We start from the raw sequence: 22,032 nt of genomic DNA, 5'->3' as shown, positions 1-22,032 counted from the left end.
GACTCACTAAACAGAGAACATCCCTGGTCATCCATACTGCCTCTGATCTAGAGGACTCACTAAACAGAGAACATCTCTGGTCATCCCTACTGCCTCTGATCTGGTGGACTCACTAAACAGAGAACATCCCTGGTCTTCCATACTGCCTCTGATCTGGTGGACTCACGAAACAGAGAACATCCCTGGTCATCTCTACTGCCTCTGATCTGGAGGACTCACTAAACAGAGAACATCCCTGGTCATCCCTACTGCCTCTGATCTGGTGGACTCTCTAAACAGAGAACATCCCTGGTCATCCCTACTGCCTCTGATCTGGTGGACACTCTAAACAGAGAACATCCCTGGTCATCCATACTGCCTCTGATCTGGAGGACTCACTAAACAGAGAACATCTCTGGTCATCCCTACTGCCTCTGATCTGGTGGACTCACGAAACAGAGAACATCCCTGGTCATCTCTACTGCCTCTGATCTGGTGGACTCACTAAACAGAGAACATCCCTGGTCATCCCTACTGCCTCTGATCTGGTGGACTCACTAAACAGAGAACATCCCTGGTCACCCCTACTGCCTCTGATCTGGAGGACTCACTAAACAGAGAACATCCCTGGTCATCCATACTGCCTCTGATCTGGTGGACTCACTAAACAGAGAACATCCCTAGTCATCCACACTGCCTCTGATCTGGCGGACTCACTAAACACAAATGCTTCATATGTAAGAGTGTTGGAGTGTTGCCCCTGGCTATCTGTAAATAAAATAAAAACAAGGTTTGGTTGGTTTGCATAATATAAGGAAGTTAACATGATTTATATTTTTGCTTTTGATACTTAAATATATTTAAAACCAAATACTTTTACTCAAGTAGTATTTTACTGGGCGACTTTTACTTGAGTCATTTTGTATTAAGGTATCTTTACTTTTATTCAAGACAACTTAGTACTTTTTCCACCACTGGTATTATGCATGTACATCTGACAAGGCTCAAAGTGGAGGAGAGATTGACTTCAGCACTACTCGTTTTTGCAAGAAGGGGCGGCAGGGTAGCCTAGTGGTTAGAGCGTTGGACTAGTAATCGGAAGGTTGCAAGTTCAAACCCCCCGAGCTGACAAGGTACAAATCTGTCGTTATGCCCCTGAACAGGCAGAACCCACTGTTCCAAGGCCGTCATTGAAAATAAGAATTTGTTCTTAACTGACTTGCCTAGTCAAATAAAGTTAAATAAAGGTAAAAAAAAATGCACCCAGGCGTCTGTTTAAACTATTAACACACCGCTCGGACACCCATACATTCCCTACAAGACAACCCACCAAAAGGTCTCTTCAACTGGGCTGTAGGCTCCTTACGCAATATCCTCGTGACGGGGGTGACGAGAATACGCCCCAAACTACAACACATGCGGCGGTGTCGACCTCCTGCTGTAGCCGACTGAGCGCTCTACATTTTTCGTTTGTTACTCTACACTCAGACACGCCAAAGGACCGTTCTGTATCAACAAGAGTTTCTGAAGTTGGTTGGGCAAACCTTACAGCCGCATATATCTCCTTTGCGCGCCCTCTCTTCCACATAATGGATAATTCTAAATCAAATCCTGTCGCGGTTAACGTAGTGAACGGACATTCTAAAAGTGATGAAGCTTCGGTTACCGAATCCACCGTAGAGTCACCCGTGTTTTGCTGCGGCTGTCTGAGGCGGATCAGAGGCTGGATCCCCGTGCATTATAAAGAAGAGATTGGCCAAATTCTGAAACTAGCGGGACCGGTGGTGAGACTGCAGGCTAAGAACGTTGTCTCTAACAATGAATGACCGGGTGTTGCTGAAATGTCATTCCTTTAGTTCATACCAAAGTAACTGTTGCAGTGATTGGTCCGTTGTTATGGTGGTGATAATGTATTTTTTTTCTGAATCTTTAGTTGTTCCATATATTTTCTTATAATATATACTAGTGTTGCTGAACTGCTATTCTTCTGCTCACACGAGGCATGATGATGGTGATAATTTCCTCTGTTCTCTCCAGGTTATATCCCAGCTGATGATCTTTCTGATCAGTTTTGTCAGCACCGTGTTCTGTGGTCACCTGGGGAAGACTGAGCTGGCTGGGGTGGCACTGGCTATAGCGGTGATACAATCCTATCTATCTGTCTATCTGTCTCTATCTATCTACCTACTTACCTACCTACAGTGGTAAGAAAAAGGATGTGAACCCTTTGGAATTATCTGTATTTCTGCATAAATTGGTCAATCTGATCTTCAGCTAAATTACAACAATAGACAAACACAGTCTGGTTAAACTAATAACACACAAACAATTATACATTTTCATTTCTTTATTGAACAAACCATGTAAACATTAAACTCCAAATGTATTTGTCACATACACATGGTTAGCAGATGTTAATGCGAGTGTAGCGAAATGATTGTGCTTCTAGTTTCAACAGTGCAGTAATATCTAACTAGTAATCTAACAATTCCCCAACAACTACCTAATACACACATCAAAAGGGATGAATGAGAATATGTACATATAAGTATCTGGATGAGTGATGGCCGAGCGGCATAGGCAAGATGCAGTAGATGGTATAAAATCAAACAATCAATCCAATTTATTTATATAGCCCTTCTTACATCAGCTGATATCTCAAAGTGCTGTACAGAAACCCAGCCTAAAACCCCAAACAGCAAGCAATGCAGGTGTAGAAGCACGGTGGCTAGGAAAAACTCCCTAGAAAGACCAGAACCCAGGAAGAAACCTAGAGAGGAACCAGGCTATGAGGGGTGGCCAGTCCTCTTCTGGCTGTGCTGGGGGGAGAGGAACCAGGCTCTGAGGGGTGGCCAGTTCTCTTCTGGACTGGGCGGGTGGAGATTATAACAAAACATGGCCAAGATGTTCAAATGTTTATAAATGACCAGCAGGATCAAATAATAATAATCACAGTGGTTGTCGAGGGTGCAACAGGTCAGCACCTCAGGAGTAAATGTCAGTTAGCTTTTCATAGCCGATCATTCAGAGTATCTCTACCGCTCCTGCGGTCTCTAGAGAGTTGAAAACGGCAGGCCTGGGACAGGTAGCACTTCCGGTGAACAGGTCAGGGTTCATAGCCACAGGAAGAATAGTTGAAACTGGAGCAGCAGCATGACCAGGTGGACTGGGGACCGCAAGGAGTCATCAGGCATGGTCCTAGGGCTCATGTCCTCTGAGAGAAAGAAAGAAAGAGAGAGAAAGAGAGAGAGAACTAGAGAGAGAGAATTAGAGAGAGCATAATTCAATTCACACAGGACACCGGATAAGACAGGAGAAGTACTCCAGATATAACAGACTGACCCTAGCCCCCTGCACAAACTACTGCAGCATAAATACTGGAGGCTGAGACAGGAGGGGTCGGGAGACACCGTGGCCTCATCCGACGATACCCCCGGACATGGCTAAACAGGCAGGATATAATCCCACCCACTTTGCCAAAGCATAGCCCCCACACCACTAGAGGGATATCTTCAACCACCAATTTACCATCCTGAGACGAGGCTGAGTATAGTCCACAAAGATCTCCGCCACGGCACAACCCAACGGGCGGGGGGGGGGGTCGCGTCAGTGACTCAACTCACTCAAGCGACGTACCCCTCCTAGAGACGGCATGGAAGAGCACCAGTAAGCCAGTGACTCAGCCCCTGTAATAGGGCTAGAGGCAGAGAATCCCAGTGGAGAGAGGGGAACTGGCCAGGCAGAGGTTCGTTGCTCCTGTGCCTTTCCGTTCACCTTCACACTCCTGGGTCAGACTACACTCAATCATATGACCCACTGAAGAGAAGAGTCTTCAGTAAAGATTTAAAGGTTGAGACAGTCTGCGTCTCTCACATGGGTAGGTAGACCATTCCATAAAACGGAGCTCTATACGAGAAAGCCCTGCCTCCAGCTGTTTGCTTAGAAATTCTAGGGACAATAAGGAGGCCTGCGTCTTGTGACCTTAGTGTACGTGTATGTATGTACGGCAGGACCAAATTGGAAAGATAGGTAGGAGCAAGCCCATGTAATGCTGTGTAGTTTATCAGTAAAACCTTGAAATCAGCCCTATCCTTAACAGCAAGCCAGTGTGGAGAGGCTAGCGCTGGAGTAATATGATCACATTTTTTGGTTCTAGTCAGGATTCTAGCAGCCGTGTTAAGCACTAACTGAATTTTATTTAGTGCTTTATCCGGGTAGCCGGAAAGTAGAGCATTGCAGTAGTCTAACCTAGAAGTAAAAAATGCATGGATTAATTTTTCTGCATCATTTTTGGACTGAAAGTTTCTGATTTTTGCAATGTTACGAAGATGGAAAAAAGTAGTCCTTTTAAGTCTTGATATGTTCGTCAAAAGAGAGATCAGGGTCCAGAGTAACGCAGAGTCCTTCACAGTTTTATTTGAGACGACTGTATAGCCATCAAGATTAATTGTCAGATTCAACAGAAGATCTTTGTTTCTTGGGACCTAGAACAAGCATCTCTGTTTTGTCCGAGTTTAAAAGTAGAACATTTGCAGCCATCCACTTCCTTATGTCTGAAACACAGGCTTCCAGGGAGTGCAATTTTGGGGCTTCACCTTGTTTCATTGAAATGTACAGCTGTGTGTCATCCGCATAGCAGTGAAAAGTTAACATTATGTTTACAAATGACATCACCAAGAAGTAAAATATATAGTGAAAACAATAGTGGTCCTAAAACGGAACTTTGAGGATCACTGAAATTTACAGTTGATTTGTCAGAGGACAAACCATTCACAGAGACAAACTGATATCTTTCCTACAGATAAGATCTAAACCAGGCCAAAACTTGTCCGTGTAGACCAATTTGGGTTTCCAATCTCTCCAAAAGAATGTGGTGATCGATGGTATCAAAAGCAGCACTAAGGTCTAGGAGCACGTGGACAGATGCAGAGTCTCGGTCTGACGCCATTAGAAGGTAATTTACCACCTTTACAAGTGCAGTCTCAGTGCTATGATGAAAATACTGTATATGTATACTGTACTGTACAATATGAGTAATGTAAGATATGTAAACATTATTAAAGTTGTATTATTTAGTGTGCATTTTATAAAGTGACTTGTGATCCATTTATTAAAGTGGCCTGTGATTTGGTCTCAATGTAGGCAGCAGCCACTCTAAGTGATTGCTGTTTAACAGTCTGGTGGCCTTAAGCTGAAGCTGTTTTTCAGTCTCTCGGTCCCAGCTTTGATGGACCTGTACTGACCTCGCCTTCTGGATGGTAGCGGTGTGAAACAGGTAGTCGATGATATCAAGCTATCCAGGCCCTGAGGCAGCAAAGAACATCAAGGCTTTTAGAAATACAGTGCCTTGCGAAAGTATTCGGCCCCCTTGAACTTTGCGACCTTTTGCCACATTTCAGGCTTCAAACATAAAGATATAAAACTGTATTTTTTTGTGAAGAATCAACAACAAGTGGGACACAATCATGAAGTGGAACGACATTTATTGGATATTTCAAACTTTTTTAACAAATCAAAAACTGAAAAATTGGGCGTGCAAAATTATTCAGCCCCTTTACTTTCAGTGCAGCAAACTCTCTCCAGAAGTTCAGTGAGGATCTCTGAATGATCCAATGTTGACCTAAATGACTAATGATGATAAATACAATCCACCTGTGTGTAATCAAGTTTCCGTATAAATGCACCTGCACTGTGATAGTCTCAGAGGTCCGTTAAAAGCGCAGAGAGCATCATGAAGAACAAGGAACACACCAGGCAGGTCCGAGATACTGTTGTGAAGAAGTTTAAAGCCGGATTTGGATACAAAAAGATTTCCCAAGCTTTAAACATCCCAAGGAGCACTGTGCAAGCGATAATATTGAAATGGAAGGAGTATCAGACCACTGCAAATCTACCAAGACCTGGCAGTCCCTCTAAACTTTCAGCTCATACAAGGAGAAGACTGATCAGAGATGCAGCCAAGAGGCCCATGATCACTCTGGATGAACTGCAGAGATCTACAGCTGAGGTGGGAGACTCTGTCCATAGGACAACAATCAGTCGTATATTGCACAAATCTGGCCTTTATGGAAGTGTGGCAAGAAGAAAGCCATTTCTTAAAGATATCCATAAAAAGTGTTGTTTAAAGTTTGCCACAAGCCACCTGGGAGACACACCAAACATGTGGAAGAAGGTGCTCTGGTCAGATGAAACCAAAATTGAACTTTTTGGCAACAATGCAAAACGTTATGTTTGGCGTAAAAGCAACACAGCATATCACCCTGAATACACCATCCCCACTGTCAAACATGGTGGTGGCAGCATCATGGTTTGGGCCTGCTTTTCTTCAGCAGGGACAGGGAAGATGGTTAAAATTGATGGGAAGATGGATGGAGCCAAATACAGGACCATTCTGGAAGAAAACCTGATGGAGTCTGCAAAAGACCTGAGACTGGGACGGAGATTTGTCTTCCAACAAGACAATGATCCAAAACATAAAGCAAAATCTACAATGGAATGGTTCAAAAATAAACATATCCAGGTGTTAGAATGGCCAAGTCAAAGTCCAGACCTGAATCCAATCGAGAATCTGTGGAAAGAACTGAAAACTGCTGTTCACAAATGCTCTCCATCCAACCTTACTGAGCTCGAGCTGTTTTGCAAGGAGGAATGGGCAAATATTTCAGTCTCTCGATGTGCAAAACTGATAGAGACATACCCCAAGCGACTTACAGCTGTAATCGCAGCAAAAGGTGGCGCTACAAAGTATTAACTTAAGGAGGCTGAATAATTTTGCATGCCCAATTTTTCAGTTTTTGATTTGTTAAAAAAGTTTGAAATATCCAATAAATGTCGTTCTACTTCATGATTGTGTCCCACTTGTTGTTGATTCTTCACAAAAAAATACAGTTTTATATCTTTATGTTTGAAGCCTGAAATGTGGCAAAAGGTCGCAAAGTTCAAGGGGGCCGAATACTTTCGCAAGGCACTGTACTTTTGTAACCCTTTCCAGCTTTATGCAAGTCAGCAATTCTTAATCTTCGGTCTTCTGAGATCTCATTTGTTCGAGGCATAGTTTACATCAGGCAATGCTTCATGTGAATAGTAAACTCACATTTTGTGAGTCTATTTTATATTGCAGTGCAGCTCGAACCAACATCTCCAATCTCATCTCATTGATTGGACTCCAGGATAGGTGACTCCTGACTCCAAATAGCCTAGTGGGTTTCACATACTTTTTCCAACCTACACTGTGAATGTTTAACTTATGTATTCAATATAGACAAGAAAAATGCAATAATTTGTGTGTTATTAGTTTAAGCACATTGTGTCTGTCTGTTGTTGTGACTTACAGGAAGATCAGATAACCAGGTAATTCCAAAGGGTTCACATACTTTATCTATCTATCTATCTATCTATTTTATCCATCTATCTTATCCATCCATCCATATGAACAAAAGTTGGGGTCACTTAGAAATGTCCTTGTTTTTGAAAGAAATACTTTTTTTTTGTCCATCAAAATAACATCAACTTGATCAGAAATACAGTGTAGACATGGTTAATGTTGTAAATGACTATTGTGGCTGGAAACGGCAGATTTTTATGGAATATCTACATAGTCGTACAGAGGCCAATAATCAGCAACCATCACCCCTGTGTTCCAATGGCACATTGTGTTAGCTAATCCAAGTTTATAATTTTAAAAGGCTAATTTATTATTAGAAAACCCTTTTGCAATTATGTTAGCACAGCTGAAAACTGTTGTTTTGATTAAAGAAGCAATAAAACTGGCCATTAGACTAGTTGAGTATGTGGAGCATCAGCTGTTGTGGGTTCAATTACAGGCTCAAAACGGCCAAAAACAAAGGACTTTCTTCTGAAACGCATCAGTCTATTCTTGTTCTGAGAAATTAAGGCTATTCCATGAGAGAAATTGCCAAGAAACTGAAGATCTCGTACAATGCTGTGTACTACTCCCTTCACAGAACAGCGCAAACTGTCTCTAACCAGAATAGAAAGAGGAGTGGGAGGCCCCGGTGCACAACTGAGCAAGAGGGCAAGTACATTAGAGTGTCTAGTTTGAGAAACAGACACCTCACAAGTCCTCAACTGGCAGCTTCATTAAATAGTACCAGCAAAACACCAGTCTCAATGTCAACAGTGACATTGACAAGTCTCCGGGATGCTGGCCTTCTAAGCAGAGTTCCTCTATCCAGTGTCTGTGTTCTTTTATCCATCTTAATTTTTTCTTTTTATTGGCCAGTCTGAGATTTGGCTTTTTCTTTGCTTAGAAGGCCGGCATCCCGGAGTCGTCTCCTCAATGGAGAGTCGTTTCTGTCCGTTTTGAGCCTGTAATCGAACCCACAAATGCTGATGCTCCAGATACTCAACTAGTCTAAAGAAGGCCAGTTATATTGCTGCTTTAATCAGAACAACAGTTTTCAGCTGTGCTAACATGATTGCAAAAGGGTTTTCTAATTTTTAAATGATAAACTTGGATTAGCTAACACAATGTGCCATTGGAACACAGGAGTGATGGTTGCTGATTATTGGCCTCTGTACGACTGTGTAGATTTTCCATAAAAATCATTTACAACATTAACAATGTCTACACTGTATTCCTGATCAATTTGATGTTTTTTTAATGGAACAAAAATGTGCTTTTCTTTCAAAACAAGGACATTTCTAAGTGACCAAAACCTTTTGAAAGGTAGTGTGTATGTATGACTGGGTTGGCACGGGCTATAGCTGTGAGGAAAGACAACCTTCACAATACAGTTAAACAGAATACAGGACACGTCTATTTATCGAGCAGAGCAGGGATTATCTCTTGGTTTGCTCTTTGACAATTGTTGGTAATTAATAATAGGTCCATAGCAGTTAATATCTCACAAACAATAACATAGAAAAGGATGTCTCTTTAACCCAGATCTTAGTTAATATGCTTTATGTAAACGGGATGTATTTTAAATAACTTTCCTTGATTGATTTAATGAAAGTTAGGCTGTAGTTTTTCCAGTTATCTTCAGTGTAATTTTGTTAGTGTTCTCTGTATAGACGGAACATATACACCAAGCCTATACCTGGTTCATATCCACCAAGTCTATACCTGGTTCATATCCACCAAGTCTATACCTGGTTCATATCCACCAAGTCTATACCTGGTTCATATCCACCAAGACTATACCTGGTTCATATCCACCAAGTCTATACCTGGTTCATATCCACCAAGTCTATACCTGGTTCATATCCACCAAGTCTATACCTGGTTCATATCCACCAAGTCTATACCAGGTTCATATCCACCAAGTCTATACCTGGTTCATATCCACCAAGTCTATACCTGGTTCATGTCCACCAAGTCTATACCTGGTTCATATCCACCAAGTCTATACCTGGTTCATGTCCACCAAGTCTATACCTGGTTCATATCCACCAAGTCTATACCTGGTTCATATGTACCTGCCTGTTCTGATTGTCTCCAGGTGATCAATGTCACCGGCCTCTCCATTGGCTCTGGCCTGGCATCAGCCTGTGATACTCTCATATCTCAGGTACGTTTCCTGGACAGGTGTGCTCACCTGAATAGGTTTACTGTTGATGTTCTGTCTTTCTGTGGTCGTTGGTGGATTGGGATGGTCACTCTTATCAACGTGTGAATATATCAATCAAGGCCATCCAGTGTTGGTCTTTTATGGAAAAGTTTGGGAGCGTTAATCTCCTCTCTCTCTCTCTCTCTCTCTCTGTCTCTCTGTCTCTCTGTCTCTCTGTCTCTCTGTCTCTCTGTCTCTCTGTCTCTCTGTCTCTCTGTCTCTCTGTCTCTCTGTCTCTCTGTCTCTCTGTCTCTCTGTCTCTCTGTCTCTCTGTCTCTCTGTCTCTCTGTCTCTCTGTCTCTGTGTGTGTAGACATTTGGCAGTGGTAATATGAATCGTGTTGGCATGATTCTACAAAGGGGGGTTCTGATTCTGCTCCTGGCCTGCTTCCCCTGCTGGGCTCTTCTCATCAACACTGAACCCATCCTATTGGCTGTTAAACAGAGCCCGGAGGTCGCCAGGTCAGCCAGAAACACACTCACTCACCACGCACACAAAATGTCACTGTGCTGTTCTAACTGAAGCACCTGACTACATAATGTAACTGAACCATCAGGCTACATAATGTGACAACCATCTGACTACATAATGTAACTGAACCATCAGACTACATAATGTGACAACCATCTGACTACATAACGTCACTGTACTAACTGAACCATCTGACTACATTACGTCACTGTACTAACTGAACCATCTGACGACATAATGTAACTGAACCATCTGACGACATAACGTCAATGTACTGTTCTAACTGAACCACCTGACTACATAATGTAACTGAACCATCAGACTACATAATGTGACAACCATCTGACTACATTACGTTACTGTACTAACCGAACCATCTGACTACATTACGTTACTGTACTAACTGAACCATCTGACCACATAATGTAACTGTGCAAACTGAACCATCTGACTACATAATGACACTGTTCTAACTGAACCATCTGACTACATAACGTCACTGTGCTGTACTGACTGAACCATCTGACTACATAATGTCACTGTGCTGTACTAACTGAACCATCTGACTACATTACATCAATTTACTGTGCAAACTGAACCATCTGACTACATAATGACACTGTTCTAACTGAACCATCTTACTACATAATGACACCGTACTGTACTGACTGAATCATCTGACTACATTACGTCACTGTACTAACTGAACCATCTGACTACGTAACGTCACTCTGCAAACTGAACCATCTGGCTACATTACGTCACTGTACTAACTGAACCATCTGACTACATAACGTCACTGTGCTGTACTGACTGAACCATCTGACTACATAATGTCACTGTGCTGTACTAACTGAACCATCTGACTACATTACATCAATTTACTGTGCAAACTGAACCATCTGACTACATAATGACACTGTACTAACTGAACCATCTGACTACATTACGTCACTGTACTAACTGAACAATCTGACTACATAATGACACTGTTCTAACTGAACCATCTGACTACATAATGACACCGTACTGTACTAACTGAACAATCTGACAACATTACGTCACTGTACTAACTGAACCATCTGTCTACATAACGTCACTCTGCAAACTGAACCATCTGGCTACATAATGACACTGTACTAACTGACTACATGAAGTCACTGTGCTGTACTGACTGAACCATCTGACTACATAATGACACTGTACTGACTGAACCATCTGACTACATTACGTCACTGTACTAACTGAACCATCCGACTACATAATGTAACTGAACCATCTGACTACATAATGTCACTGTGCTGTACTGACTGAACCATCTGACTACATTACGTCTATGTACTGTGCAAACTGAACCATCTGACTACATAATGACACTGTACTAACTGAACCATCTGACTACATAACGTTACTGTACTAACTGAACCATCTGACTACATAATGTAACTGAACCATCTGACGACATAACGTCAATGTACTGTACTAACTGAACCATCTGACTACATAATGTCACTGTGCTTTACTAACTGAACCATCTGACTACATAATGTAACTGAACCATCTGACTACATAATGTAACTGAACCATCTAACTACATAACGTCACTGTGCTTTACTAACTGAACCATCTGACTACATAATGTCACTGTGCTTTACTAACTGAACCATCTGACTACATAATGTCACTGTGCTGTATTAACTGAACCATCTGACTACATAATGTAACTGAACCATCTGACTACATAATGTCACTGTGCTTTACTAACTGAACCATCTGACTACATAACGTCACTGTGCTGTACTAACTGAACCATCTGACTACATAACGTCACTGTGCTGTACTGACTGAACCATCTGACTACATAACATCACTGTGCTGTACTGACTGAACCATCTGACTACATAACGTCACTGTGCTGTACTGACTGAACCATCTGACTACATAACGTCACTGTGCTGTACTAACTGAACCATCTGACTACATAACGTCACTGTGCTTTACTAACTGAACCATCTGACTACATAATGTCACTGTCCTGTACTAGCTGAACCATCTGACTACATAATGTCACTGTCCTGTACTAACTGAACCATCTGACTACATAATGTCACTGTGCTGTACTGACTGAACCATCTGACTACATAATGTCACTGTCCTGTACTAACTGAACCATCTGACTACATAGAGCATATAGCATCATGATTCATTGTGATTCAACATCTTGTGTTCCAGGCTCTCCCAGCTGTATGTGATGATCTTCATGCCAGCATTGCCGGTGAGTTCTCTCTGACATGTCTTGCTGCTCTCCTCTGTCTGCTCTCTCTCTCTCTCTCTCTCTCTCTCTCTCTCTCTCTCTACATGCCTTCTCTCTTTTCTCTTTCTATTCACTCTCTCATCTCAGACTCCCCTCTGTCTCTGCAGGCTGCCTTCATGTTCCTGCTGCAGGGGAAATATCTGCAGAATCAGGTGCAGTGTATTACAGCTCCATCATCAGGAGGACAGGTCTTCAGATAATGTATTGATGAGGAGGACATGTCTTTAGATAATGTATTGATCAGGAGGACATGTATTTTATATAATGTATTGACCAGTACAGGTCTTTAGATAATGTATTGATCAGAGGGACAGATCTTTAGATAATGTATTGATCAGGATCGCTCTTTATATAATGTATTGACCAGTACAGTTCTTTATATAATGTATTGATCAGAAGGACAGGTTTTTAGATACTTTAATGATCAGGAGGACATGTCTTTAGATAATATATTGATCAGGAGGACATGTCTTTAGATAATGTATTGATCAGGAGGACATATCTTTAGATAATGCATTGATCTGGAGGACAGGTCTTTAGATAATGTATTGATCTGGAGGACAGGTCTTTACATAATCTATTGATCAGGAGGACATGTCTATAGATAATGTATTGATCAGACAGACGTCCTTTGATAATGCATTGATCTGGAGGACAGGTCTTTACGTAATGTATTGATTAGGAGGAGATGTCTATAGATAATGTATTGATCAGGCAGACATGTCCTTTGATAATGCATTGATGCGTAGGACATGTCTTTAGATAATGCATCGATCTGGAGGACAGGTCTTTAGATTATGTATTGATCTTGAGGACATGTCTTTAGATAATGTATTGAGCTGGAGGACAGGTCTTCAGATAATCTATTGATCTGGAGGACAGGTCTTTAGATAATGCATTGATCAGACCGACATGTCCTTTGATAATGTATTGATCAGGAGGACATGTATTTTATATAATGTATTGACCAGTACAGGTCTTTAGATAATGTATTGGACAGGAGGACAGGTCTTTAGATAATGTATTGATCAGAAGGACATATCTTTAGATAATGTATTGATCAGGACTGGTCTTTAGATAATGTATTGATCAGAGGGACAGATTTTTAGATACTGTATTGATCAGGACTGGTCTTTAGATAATGTATTGATCAGAGGGACAGGTTTTTAGATACTTTAATGATCATAACAGGTCTTTAGGTAGTCAATCAAATTTATAAAGCCCTTCGTACATCAGCTGATATCTCAAAGTGCTGTACAGAAACCCAGCCTAAAACCCCAAACAGCAAGCAATGTAGGTGTAGAATCACGGTGGCTAGGAAAAACTCCCTAGAAAGGCCAGAACCTAAGAAGAAACCTAGAGAGGAACCAGGCTGTGAGTGGTGGCCAGTCCTCTCCTGGACTGGGCGGGTGGATATTATAACAGAACATGGCCAAGATGTTCAAATGTTCATAAATGACCAGCAGGATCAAATAATAATAATAATCACAGTGGTTGTCAAGGGAGCGCAGTCCTCAGGAGTAAATGTCAGTTGGCTTTTCTAGCTGATCATTCAGACTAGTCCTGAGGCATGGTCCTATGGCTCAGGTCCTCCGAGAGAGAGAAAGAAAGAAAGAAAGAGAGAGCATCCTTAAATTCACACAGGACACTGGATCAGACAGGAGAAATACTCCAGATATAACAGACTGACCCTAGCCCCCCGACACATAAACTACTGCAGCATAAATACTGGAGGCTGATAATGTATTGATCAGGAGGACAGGTCTTTAGAAAATGTATTGATCAGGAGGACATGTCTTTTGAAAATGTATTGATCAGGAGGACATGTCTTTAGATAATGTATTGATCAGGAGGACAGGTCTTTAGAAAATGTATTGATCAGGAGGACATGTCTTTAGATAATGTATTGATCAGGAGGACATGTCTTTTGAAAATGTATTGATCAGGAGGACATGTCTTTAGATAATGTATTGATCAGGAGGACAGGTCTTTAGAAAATGTATTGATCAGGAGGACAGGTCTTTAGAAAATGTATTGATCAGGAGGACATGTCTTTAGAAAATGTATTGATCAGGACAGGTCTTTAGATAATGTATTGATCAGGACAGGTCTTTAGAAAATGTATTGATCAGGAGGACATGTCTTTAGATAATGTATTGATCAGGAGGACAGGTCTTTAGAAAATGTATTGATCAGGAGGACATGTCTTTAGAAAATGTATTGATCAGGACAGGTCTTTAGATAATGTATTGATCAGGACAGGTCTTTAGAAAATTTATTGATCAGGACAGGTCTTTAGATAATGTTTTGTTCTGGACAGCTGACAGGTCTCTATATCTGTAATGAATTGAGTGGTGGGTCTATAGATAACAACATCTGGCCCTACAGTGGTAATAGGAGTGGTGGGTCTATAGATAACATCTGTCCCTACAGTGGTAATAGGAGTGGAGGGTCTATAGATAACAACATCTGTCCCTACAGTGGTAATAGGAGTGGTGGGTCTATAGATAACATCTGGACCTACAGTGGTAATAGGAGTGGTGGGTCTATAGAGAACAACATCTGGCCCTACAGTGGTAGTAGGAGTAGTGGGTCTATAGAGAACAACATCTGTCCCTACAGTGGTAATAGGAGTAGTGGGTCTATAGAGAACAACATCTGGCCCTACAGTGGTAATAGGAGTGGTGGGTCTATAGAGAACAACATCTGGCCCTACAGTGGTAATAGGAGTGGTGGGTCTATAGATAATGTTGTGTTTCTTCCTACAGGGTATCATCTGGCCTACCGTGCTAGTAGGAGTGGTGGGGAACATTCTCAATGCTCTCATCAACTACATCTTCCTCTACGTGCTGGACCTGGGCGTAGCGTGAGTCATACATACTATACATTCAGTGTAGATACCAGAGGTCTCCAACTCTGGATCGAGGAACACACAGAAGGAACTGCCAGATGCATCATTTCCCCCCCAGGACCAGCCACACTGGGAGACATATTTGAAATAGAATCCATGGTGCAGGGTGGAGAAAATCCCATTAAAACATGATTTTAAATGTTTCTCCTGAAAGGCTGTCATCACCATTCAATTAATACATTAAATATATACATTTCATCGTAGTGGAGCTATTTTATATTTTTTCCACGGGTCTTTTATTTCCCCATTTCAATCTCATGGCAACCCTATGCTTGGTGTGGCTGATATGAGCAAAGCAGACCATCTGATATGCCCTTCAATATTTTGTTAGGCAAACCTGAATTTAAGATGTAGTGATTCTATTGAAACGAATGTCACAATTGTCCCGTTTGCGAGCCATGTTGTTAGGCTATGTTTGATCATAGTTTCCTCTTCAGAGCACACTGGTGAGAAACAAAATAATTTAACTTCAAGTTTAGCACTGTATCTACACATGTTGAATGATCTGAATGATGATGATGGTGATTGAATTTACATTGGAAATTGGGTGGTTTGAGCCCTGAATTCTGATTGGCTGAAAGCCATGGTATGGCAGACCGTATACCACGGGTTTGACAAAACATGTATTTTTCCTGATCTAATTACGTTGGTAACCAGTTTATAATAACAATAAGGCACCTCTGGGGTTTGTGATATATGGTCAATATACCACGGCTAAGGGCTGTGTCCAGGCACCTCTGGGGTATGTGGTATATGACCAATATACCACGGCTAAGGGCTGTGTCCAGGCACCTCTGGGGTATGTGGTATATGACCTAAGGGCTGTGTCCAGGCACCTCTGGGGTATGTGGTATATGACCTAAGGGCTGTGTCCAGGCACTCCACATTGCGTTGTGCTTAAGAACAGCCCTTAGCCGTGGTATATTAGCCATATATACCACACCTCCTCGGGCCTTATTGGTTAAAAATACAACAGAGGTTGGCAACTAGGTTTGGCCTTCAGACAATTTTTTTCTGAGTTTGTTGCTAGTCGGCTGGCCAGAACATTACTATTAGCAATAGCCTACTAGCTGCCCAGTTCATAGGCCTACCCTATACATTTAACACATGTAATTAGTGGTCAAATCAATGACAATAACCTAAGGATTTCCATCTGATTTACAGTGGTAAAATCACCAACATCTGGCCCTACAGTGGTAATAGGATTATTTAATACCTACTCAGGCTATTCATCTTACCGTGATCTGCCACTGCGAGGATGATCAGCAGTTCGTCCTGTCTTCCTGTAGCGCCGTCTTAGGCATCTCACATTGCAGTCTATTGCCCTGGCCACATCTGCAGTCCTCATGCCTCCTTGCTGCTTTTTATTTGACCTTTATTTAACTCGGCAAGTCAGTAAGAACAAATTCTTATTTTCAATGACGGCCTAGGAACAGTGGGTTAACTGCCTGTTCAGGGGCAGAACGACAGATTTGTACCTTGTCAGCTCGGGGGTTTGAACTTGCAACCTTCCGGTTACTAGTCCAACACACTAACCACTAGGCTATCCTGCCGCCCCATTATGACAGACCAGCTAGATGACTACTAACTAGTAGCTAGTTAGCTGGCTAGCTTCTGAAGGGGATTCCGTTAATAGAAATAGCAGATCCATACCACATTGGGTGAGGTGGGTTGCAGGAGAGTATATTCAGTCCTTAGATGGAAAGACTAAAGAGATTAAAGTATACAGGGAAAAAAACGAGGAAAACAATATTTACACGAGACAGGACAGGACAAGACCAAACTCACGACCGACTGCTACGCCATTTTGGAACAATTCTTGTAGGAGTAGGTTAGCTATACTAGGCTATTAGACTACATGTCAGTGAAGTAGGCTAAACTATACTATTTCATTTGTTCACGTCATCTAAACTGATTGGATACCCCTCTCCAAAACTCTCTCTACTGAACAAATGTGCTATACAGCACAAACCCCGCCAGCCAAATGATCTCCAGCCCACACCACCCATTCCGACACTGTTTTCATCTCCCATCAGCTCAGAGAAATCAGCCAATTAAATGGCTGCGACCTCCGGGAGGAGTTTCACCTCAGGGGTTATTTCTATTATGGGATGGGAGGGTAGGTATCTGTCTGACTGTTTCTATTATGGGATGGGAGGGTAGGTATCTGTCTGACTGTTTCTATTATGGGATGGGAGGGTAGGTATCTGTCTGACTGTTTCTATTATGGGATGGGAGGGTGGGTATCTGTCTGACTGTTTCTATTATGGGATGGGAGGGTAGGTATCTGTCTGACTGTTTCTATTATGGGATGGGAGGGTAGGTATCTGTCTGACTGTTTCTATTATGGGATGGGAGGTATCTGTCTGACTGTTTCTATTATGGGATGGGAGGTATCTTGTCTGACTGTTTCTATTATGGGATGGGAGGTATCTGTCTGACTGTTTCTATTATGGGATGGGAGGGTAGGTATCTGTCTGACTGTTTCTATTATGGGATGGGAGGTATCTGTCTGACTGTTTCTATTATGGAATGGGAAGGTGGGTATCTGTCTGACTGTTTCTATTATGGGATGGGAGGTATCTGTCTGACTGTTTCTATTATGGGATGGGAGGGTAGGTATCTGTCTGACTGTTTCTATTATGGGATGGGAGGTATCTGTCTGACTGTTTCTATTATGGGATGGGAGGGTAGATATCTGTCTGACTGTTTATATTATGGGATGGGAGGGTAGGTATCTGTCTGACTGTTTCTATTATGGGATGGGAGGTATCTGTCTGACTGTTTCTATTATGGAATGGAATGGGAGGGTGGGTATCTGTCTGACTGTTTCTATTATGGGATGGGAGGGTAGGTATCTGTCTGACTGTTTCTATTATGGGATGGGAGGGTAGGTATCTGTCTGACTGTTTCTATTATGGAATGGGAGGTATCTGTCTGACTGTTTCTATTATGGGATGGAAGGGTAGGTATCTGTCTGACTGTTTCTATTATGGGATGGGAGGTATCTGTCTGACTGTTTCTATTATGGAATGGGAGGGTGGGTATCTGTCTGACTGTTTCTATTATGGGATGGGAGGTATCTGTCTGACTGTTTCTATTATGGGATGGGAGGGTAGGTATCTGTCTGACTGTTTCTATTATGGGATGGGAGGGTAGGTATCTGTCTGACTGTTTCTATTATGGGATGGGAGGTATCTGTCTGACTGTTTCTATTATGAATGGGAGGGTGGGTATCTGTCTGACTGTTTCTATTATGGGATGGGAGGTATCTGTCTGACTGTTTCTATTATGGGATGGGAGGGTAGGTATCTGTCTGACTGTTTCTATTATGGGATGGGAGGTATCTGTCTGACTGTTTCTATTATGGGATGGGAGGGTAGGTATCTGTCTGACTGTTTCTATTATGGGATGGGAGGTATCTGTCTGACTGTTTCTATTATGGGATGGGAGGGTAGGTATCTGTCTGACTGTTTCTATTATGGGATGGGAGGTATCTGTCTGACTGTTTCTATTATGGAATGGGAGGGTGGGTATCTGTCTGACTGTTTCTATTATGGGATGGGAGGTATCTGTCTGACTGTTTCTATTATGGGATGGGAGGGTAGGTATCTGTCTGACTGTTTATATTTTGGGATGGGAGGGTAGGTATCTGTCTGACTGTTTCTATTATGGGATGGGAGGTTTCTGTCTGACTGTTTCTATTATGGTATGGGAGGGTAGGTATCTGTCTGACTTTCGATTATGGGATGGGAGGTATCTGTCTGACTGTTTATATTATGGGATGGGAGGGTAGGTATCTGTCTGACTGTTTCTATTATGGGATGGGAGGTATCTGTCTGACTGTTTCTGTCTGTTTTTTCCTGCAGTGTTTCCTATACAGTATGTTTTGTTTGTGTTAATTAAATGCTCAGATTTTCCTTTTCAAATAAACACGAATCTAAATAGTTTTGCTTTTCCGTTGACATGCATTTAAACAGCCTTTTTCAGGACCCTGTCTTTCAAAGATAAATCGTAAAATCCGAATAACTTCACAGGTCTTCATTGTAAAGGGTTTAAACACTGTTCCCATGCTTGTTCAATGAACCATAAACAATTAATAAACATGCACCTGTGGAACGGTCATTAAGACACTAACAGCTTACAGACGGTAGGCAATTTTATTTTTATTTATTTTTATTTCACCTTTATTTAACCAGGTAGGCTAGTTGAGAACAAGTTCTCATTTACAACTGCGACCTGGCCAAGATAAAGCATAGCAGTGTGAGCATACAACAAAGAGTTACACATGGAGTAAACAATTAACAAGTCAATAACACAGTAGAAAACGAAGGGGGGGTCTATATACAATGTGTGCAAAAGGCATGAGGAGGTAGGCAAATAATTACAATTTTGCAGATTAACACTGGAGTGATAAAAGATCAGATGGTCATGTACAGGTAGAGATATTGGTGTGCAGAAGAGCAGAAAAGTAAATAAATAGAAACAGTACGGGGATGAGGTAGGTGAAAAGGGTGGGCTATTTACCAATAGACTATGTACAGCTGCAGCGATCGGTTAGCTGCTCAGATAGCTGATGTTTGAAGTTGGTGAGGGAGATAAAAGTCTCCAACTTCAGCGATTTTTGCAATTCGTTCCAGTCACAGGCAGCAGAGTACTGGAACGAAAGGCGGCCAAATGAGGTGTTGGCTTTAGGGATGATCAGTGAGATACACCTGCTGGAGCGCGTGCTACGGATGGGTGTTGCCATCGTGACCAGTGAGCTGAGATAAGGCGGAGCTTTACCTAGCATAGACTTGTAGATGACCTGGAGCCAGTGGGTCTGGCGACGAATATGTAGCGAGGGCCAGCCGACTAGAGCATACAAGTCGCAGTGGTGGGTAGTATAAGGTGCTTTAGTGACAAAACGGATGGCACTGTGATAGACTGCATCCAGTTTGCTGAGTAGAGTGTTGGAAGCCATTTTGTAGATGACATCGCCGAAGTCGAGGATCGGTAGGATAGTCAGTTTTACTAGGGTAAGCTTGGCGGCTTGAGTGAAGGAGGCTTTGTTGCGGAATAGAAAGCCGACTCTTGATTTGATTTTCGATTGGAGATGTTTGATATGAGTCTGGAAGGAGAGTTTGCAGTCTAGCCAGACACCTAGGTACTTATAGACGTCCACATATTCTAGGTCGGAACCATCCAGGGTGGTGATGCTAGTCGGGCATGCAGGTGCAGGCAGCGACCGGTTGAAAAGCATGCATTTGGTCTTACTAGCGTTTAAGAGCAGTTGGAGGCCACGGAAGGAGTGTTGTATGGCATTGAAGCTTGTTTGGAGGTTAGATAGCACAGTGTCCAAAGACGGGCCGAAAGTATATAGAATGGTGTCGTCTGCGTAGAGGTGGATCAGGGAATCGCCCGCAGCAAGAGCAACATCATTGATATACACAGAGAAAAGAGTCGGCCCGAGAATTGAACCCTGTGGCACCCCCATAGAGACTGCCAGAGGACCGGACAGCATGCCCTCCGATTTGACACACTGAACTCTGTCTGCAAAGTAATTGGTGAACCAGGCAAGGCAGTCATCCGAAGAACCGAGGCTACTGAGTCTGCCGATAAGAATATGGTGATTGACAGAGTCGAAAGCCTTGGCGAGGTCGATGAAGACGGCTGCACAGTACTGTCTTTTATCGATGGCGGTTATGATGTCGTTTAGTACCTTGAGTGTGGCTGAGGTGCACCCATGACCGGCTCGGAAACCAGATTGCACAGCGGAGAAGGTACGGTGGGATTCGAGATGGTCAGTGACCTGTTTGTTGACTTGGCTTTCGAAGACCTTAGATAGGCAGGGCAGGATGGATATAGGTCTGTAACAGTTTGGGTCCAGGGTGTCTCCCCCTTTGAAGAGGGGGATGACTGCGGCAGCTTTCCAATCCTTGGGGATCTCAGACGAGATGAAAGAGAGGTTGAACAGGCTGGTAATAGGGGTTGCGACAATGGTGGCAGATAGTTTCAGAAATAGAGGGTCCAGATTGTCAAGCCCAGCTGATTTGTACGGGTCCAGGTTTTGCAGCTCTTTCAGAACATCTGCTATCTGGATTTGGGTAAAGGAGAACCTGGAGAGGCTTGGGCGAGGAGCTGCGGGGGGGGCGGAGCTGTTGGCCGAGGTTGAAGTAGCCAGGCGGAAGGCATGGCCAGGTCACTGTCACGTCTAATCAAGGTGGGTGGAATCAGGCGCAGAGAGCAGATAGCGATATAGAGTTTATTCTCCAGTGAACAAAACAAACACGGTCAACCCAAACACACACAGGGTGAAATGATCCAACACAGGATAACAGACTAACCGGAGAATAAGAAACACAATAACACCGACAGACGAAAATGAATGACAAAATAAACAATCCTGCACAAAACAAGGGTGGGACAACCTACATTATATACAGACACTAATTAACTAAACAACACACAGGTGAAACCAATCAGACAAAACCAACAGATACACGAAAAGGGATCGGTAGTGGCTAGTAGGACGGTGACGACGACCGCCGAGCACCGCCCGAACGGGCAGGAGAGCCAACCTCGTGACAGTCACAGTCATGAAAACTTAGGACACTAAGGAGGCCTTTCTACTGAAAAACACCAAAAGAAAGATGGCCAGGGTCCCTGCTCATCTGCGTGAACATGCCTTAGGCATGCGGCAGGTAGCCTAGTGGTTAGAACGTTGGACTAGTAACCGAAAGGTTGCAGTGTCAAATCCCCAAACTGACAATGTACAAATCTGTTGTTCTCCCCCTGAACACGGC

The 22,032-nt window shown here is 42.7% G+C and overlaps 1 protein-coding gene across 4 annotated transcripts in view; it reads left to right on the top strand.

Annotated features, from left to right (window-relative positions):
- Nucleotides 1–1,373: 1,373 nt before the first annotated feature.
- The window catches only part of slc47a2.1 (solute carrier family 47 member 2, tandem duplicate 1), a 40,710-nt gene continuing 20,051 nt past the window's right edge, over nucleotides 1,374–22,032 (top strand). For 3 of the 4 annotated variants that reach the window (XM_031807962.1, XM_031807963.1, XM_031807964.1), the window contains exons 1-7: nucleotides 1,377–1,763; nucleotides 2,017–2,118; nucleotides 9,444–9,512; nucleotides 9,864–10,012; nucleotides 12,255–12,297; nucleotides 12,444–12,488; nucleotides 15,105–15,202. In XM_031807962.1, coding sequence (XP_031663822.1) covers nucleotides 1,569–1,763; nucleotides 2,017–2,118; nucleotides 9,444–9,512; nucleotides 9,864–10,012; nucleotides 12,255–12,297; nucleotides 12,444–12,488; nucleotides 15,105–15,202 — 701 coding nt within the window. In that variant the 5' untranslated portion in view covers nucleotides 1,377–1,568. Of the gene's footprint in view, nucleotides 1,764–2,016; nucleotides 2,119–9,443; nucleotides 9,513–9,863; nucleotides 10,013–12,254; nucleotides 12,298–12,443; nucleotides 12,489–15,104; nucleotides 15,203–22,032 lie in introns of all 4 variants that reach the window. The other variant, XM_031807965.1, reaches the window with a different exon arrangement.

The sequence above is a fragment of the Oncorhynchus kisutch genome, linkage group LG28 (genome assembly GCF_002021735.2).
Source record: "Oncorhynchus kisutch isolate 150728-3 linkage group LG28, Okis_V2, whole genome shotgun sequence".
NCBI lineage: Eukaryota > Metazoa > Chordata > Actinopteri > Salmoniformes > Salmonidae > Oncorhynchus > Oncorhynchus kisutch.
The sequence above is the reverse complement of the archived record's forward strand: the minus strand, read 5'-3'. Positions and strand labels throughout refer to the sequence as shown.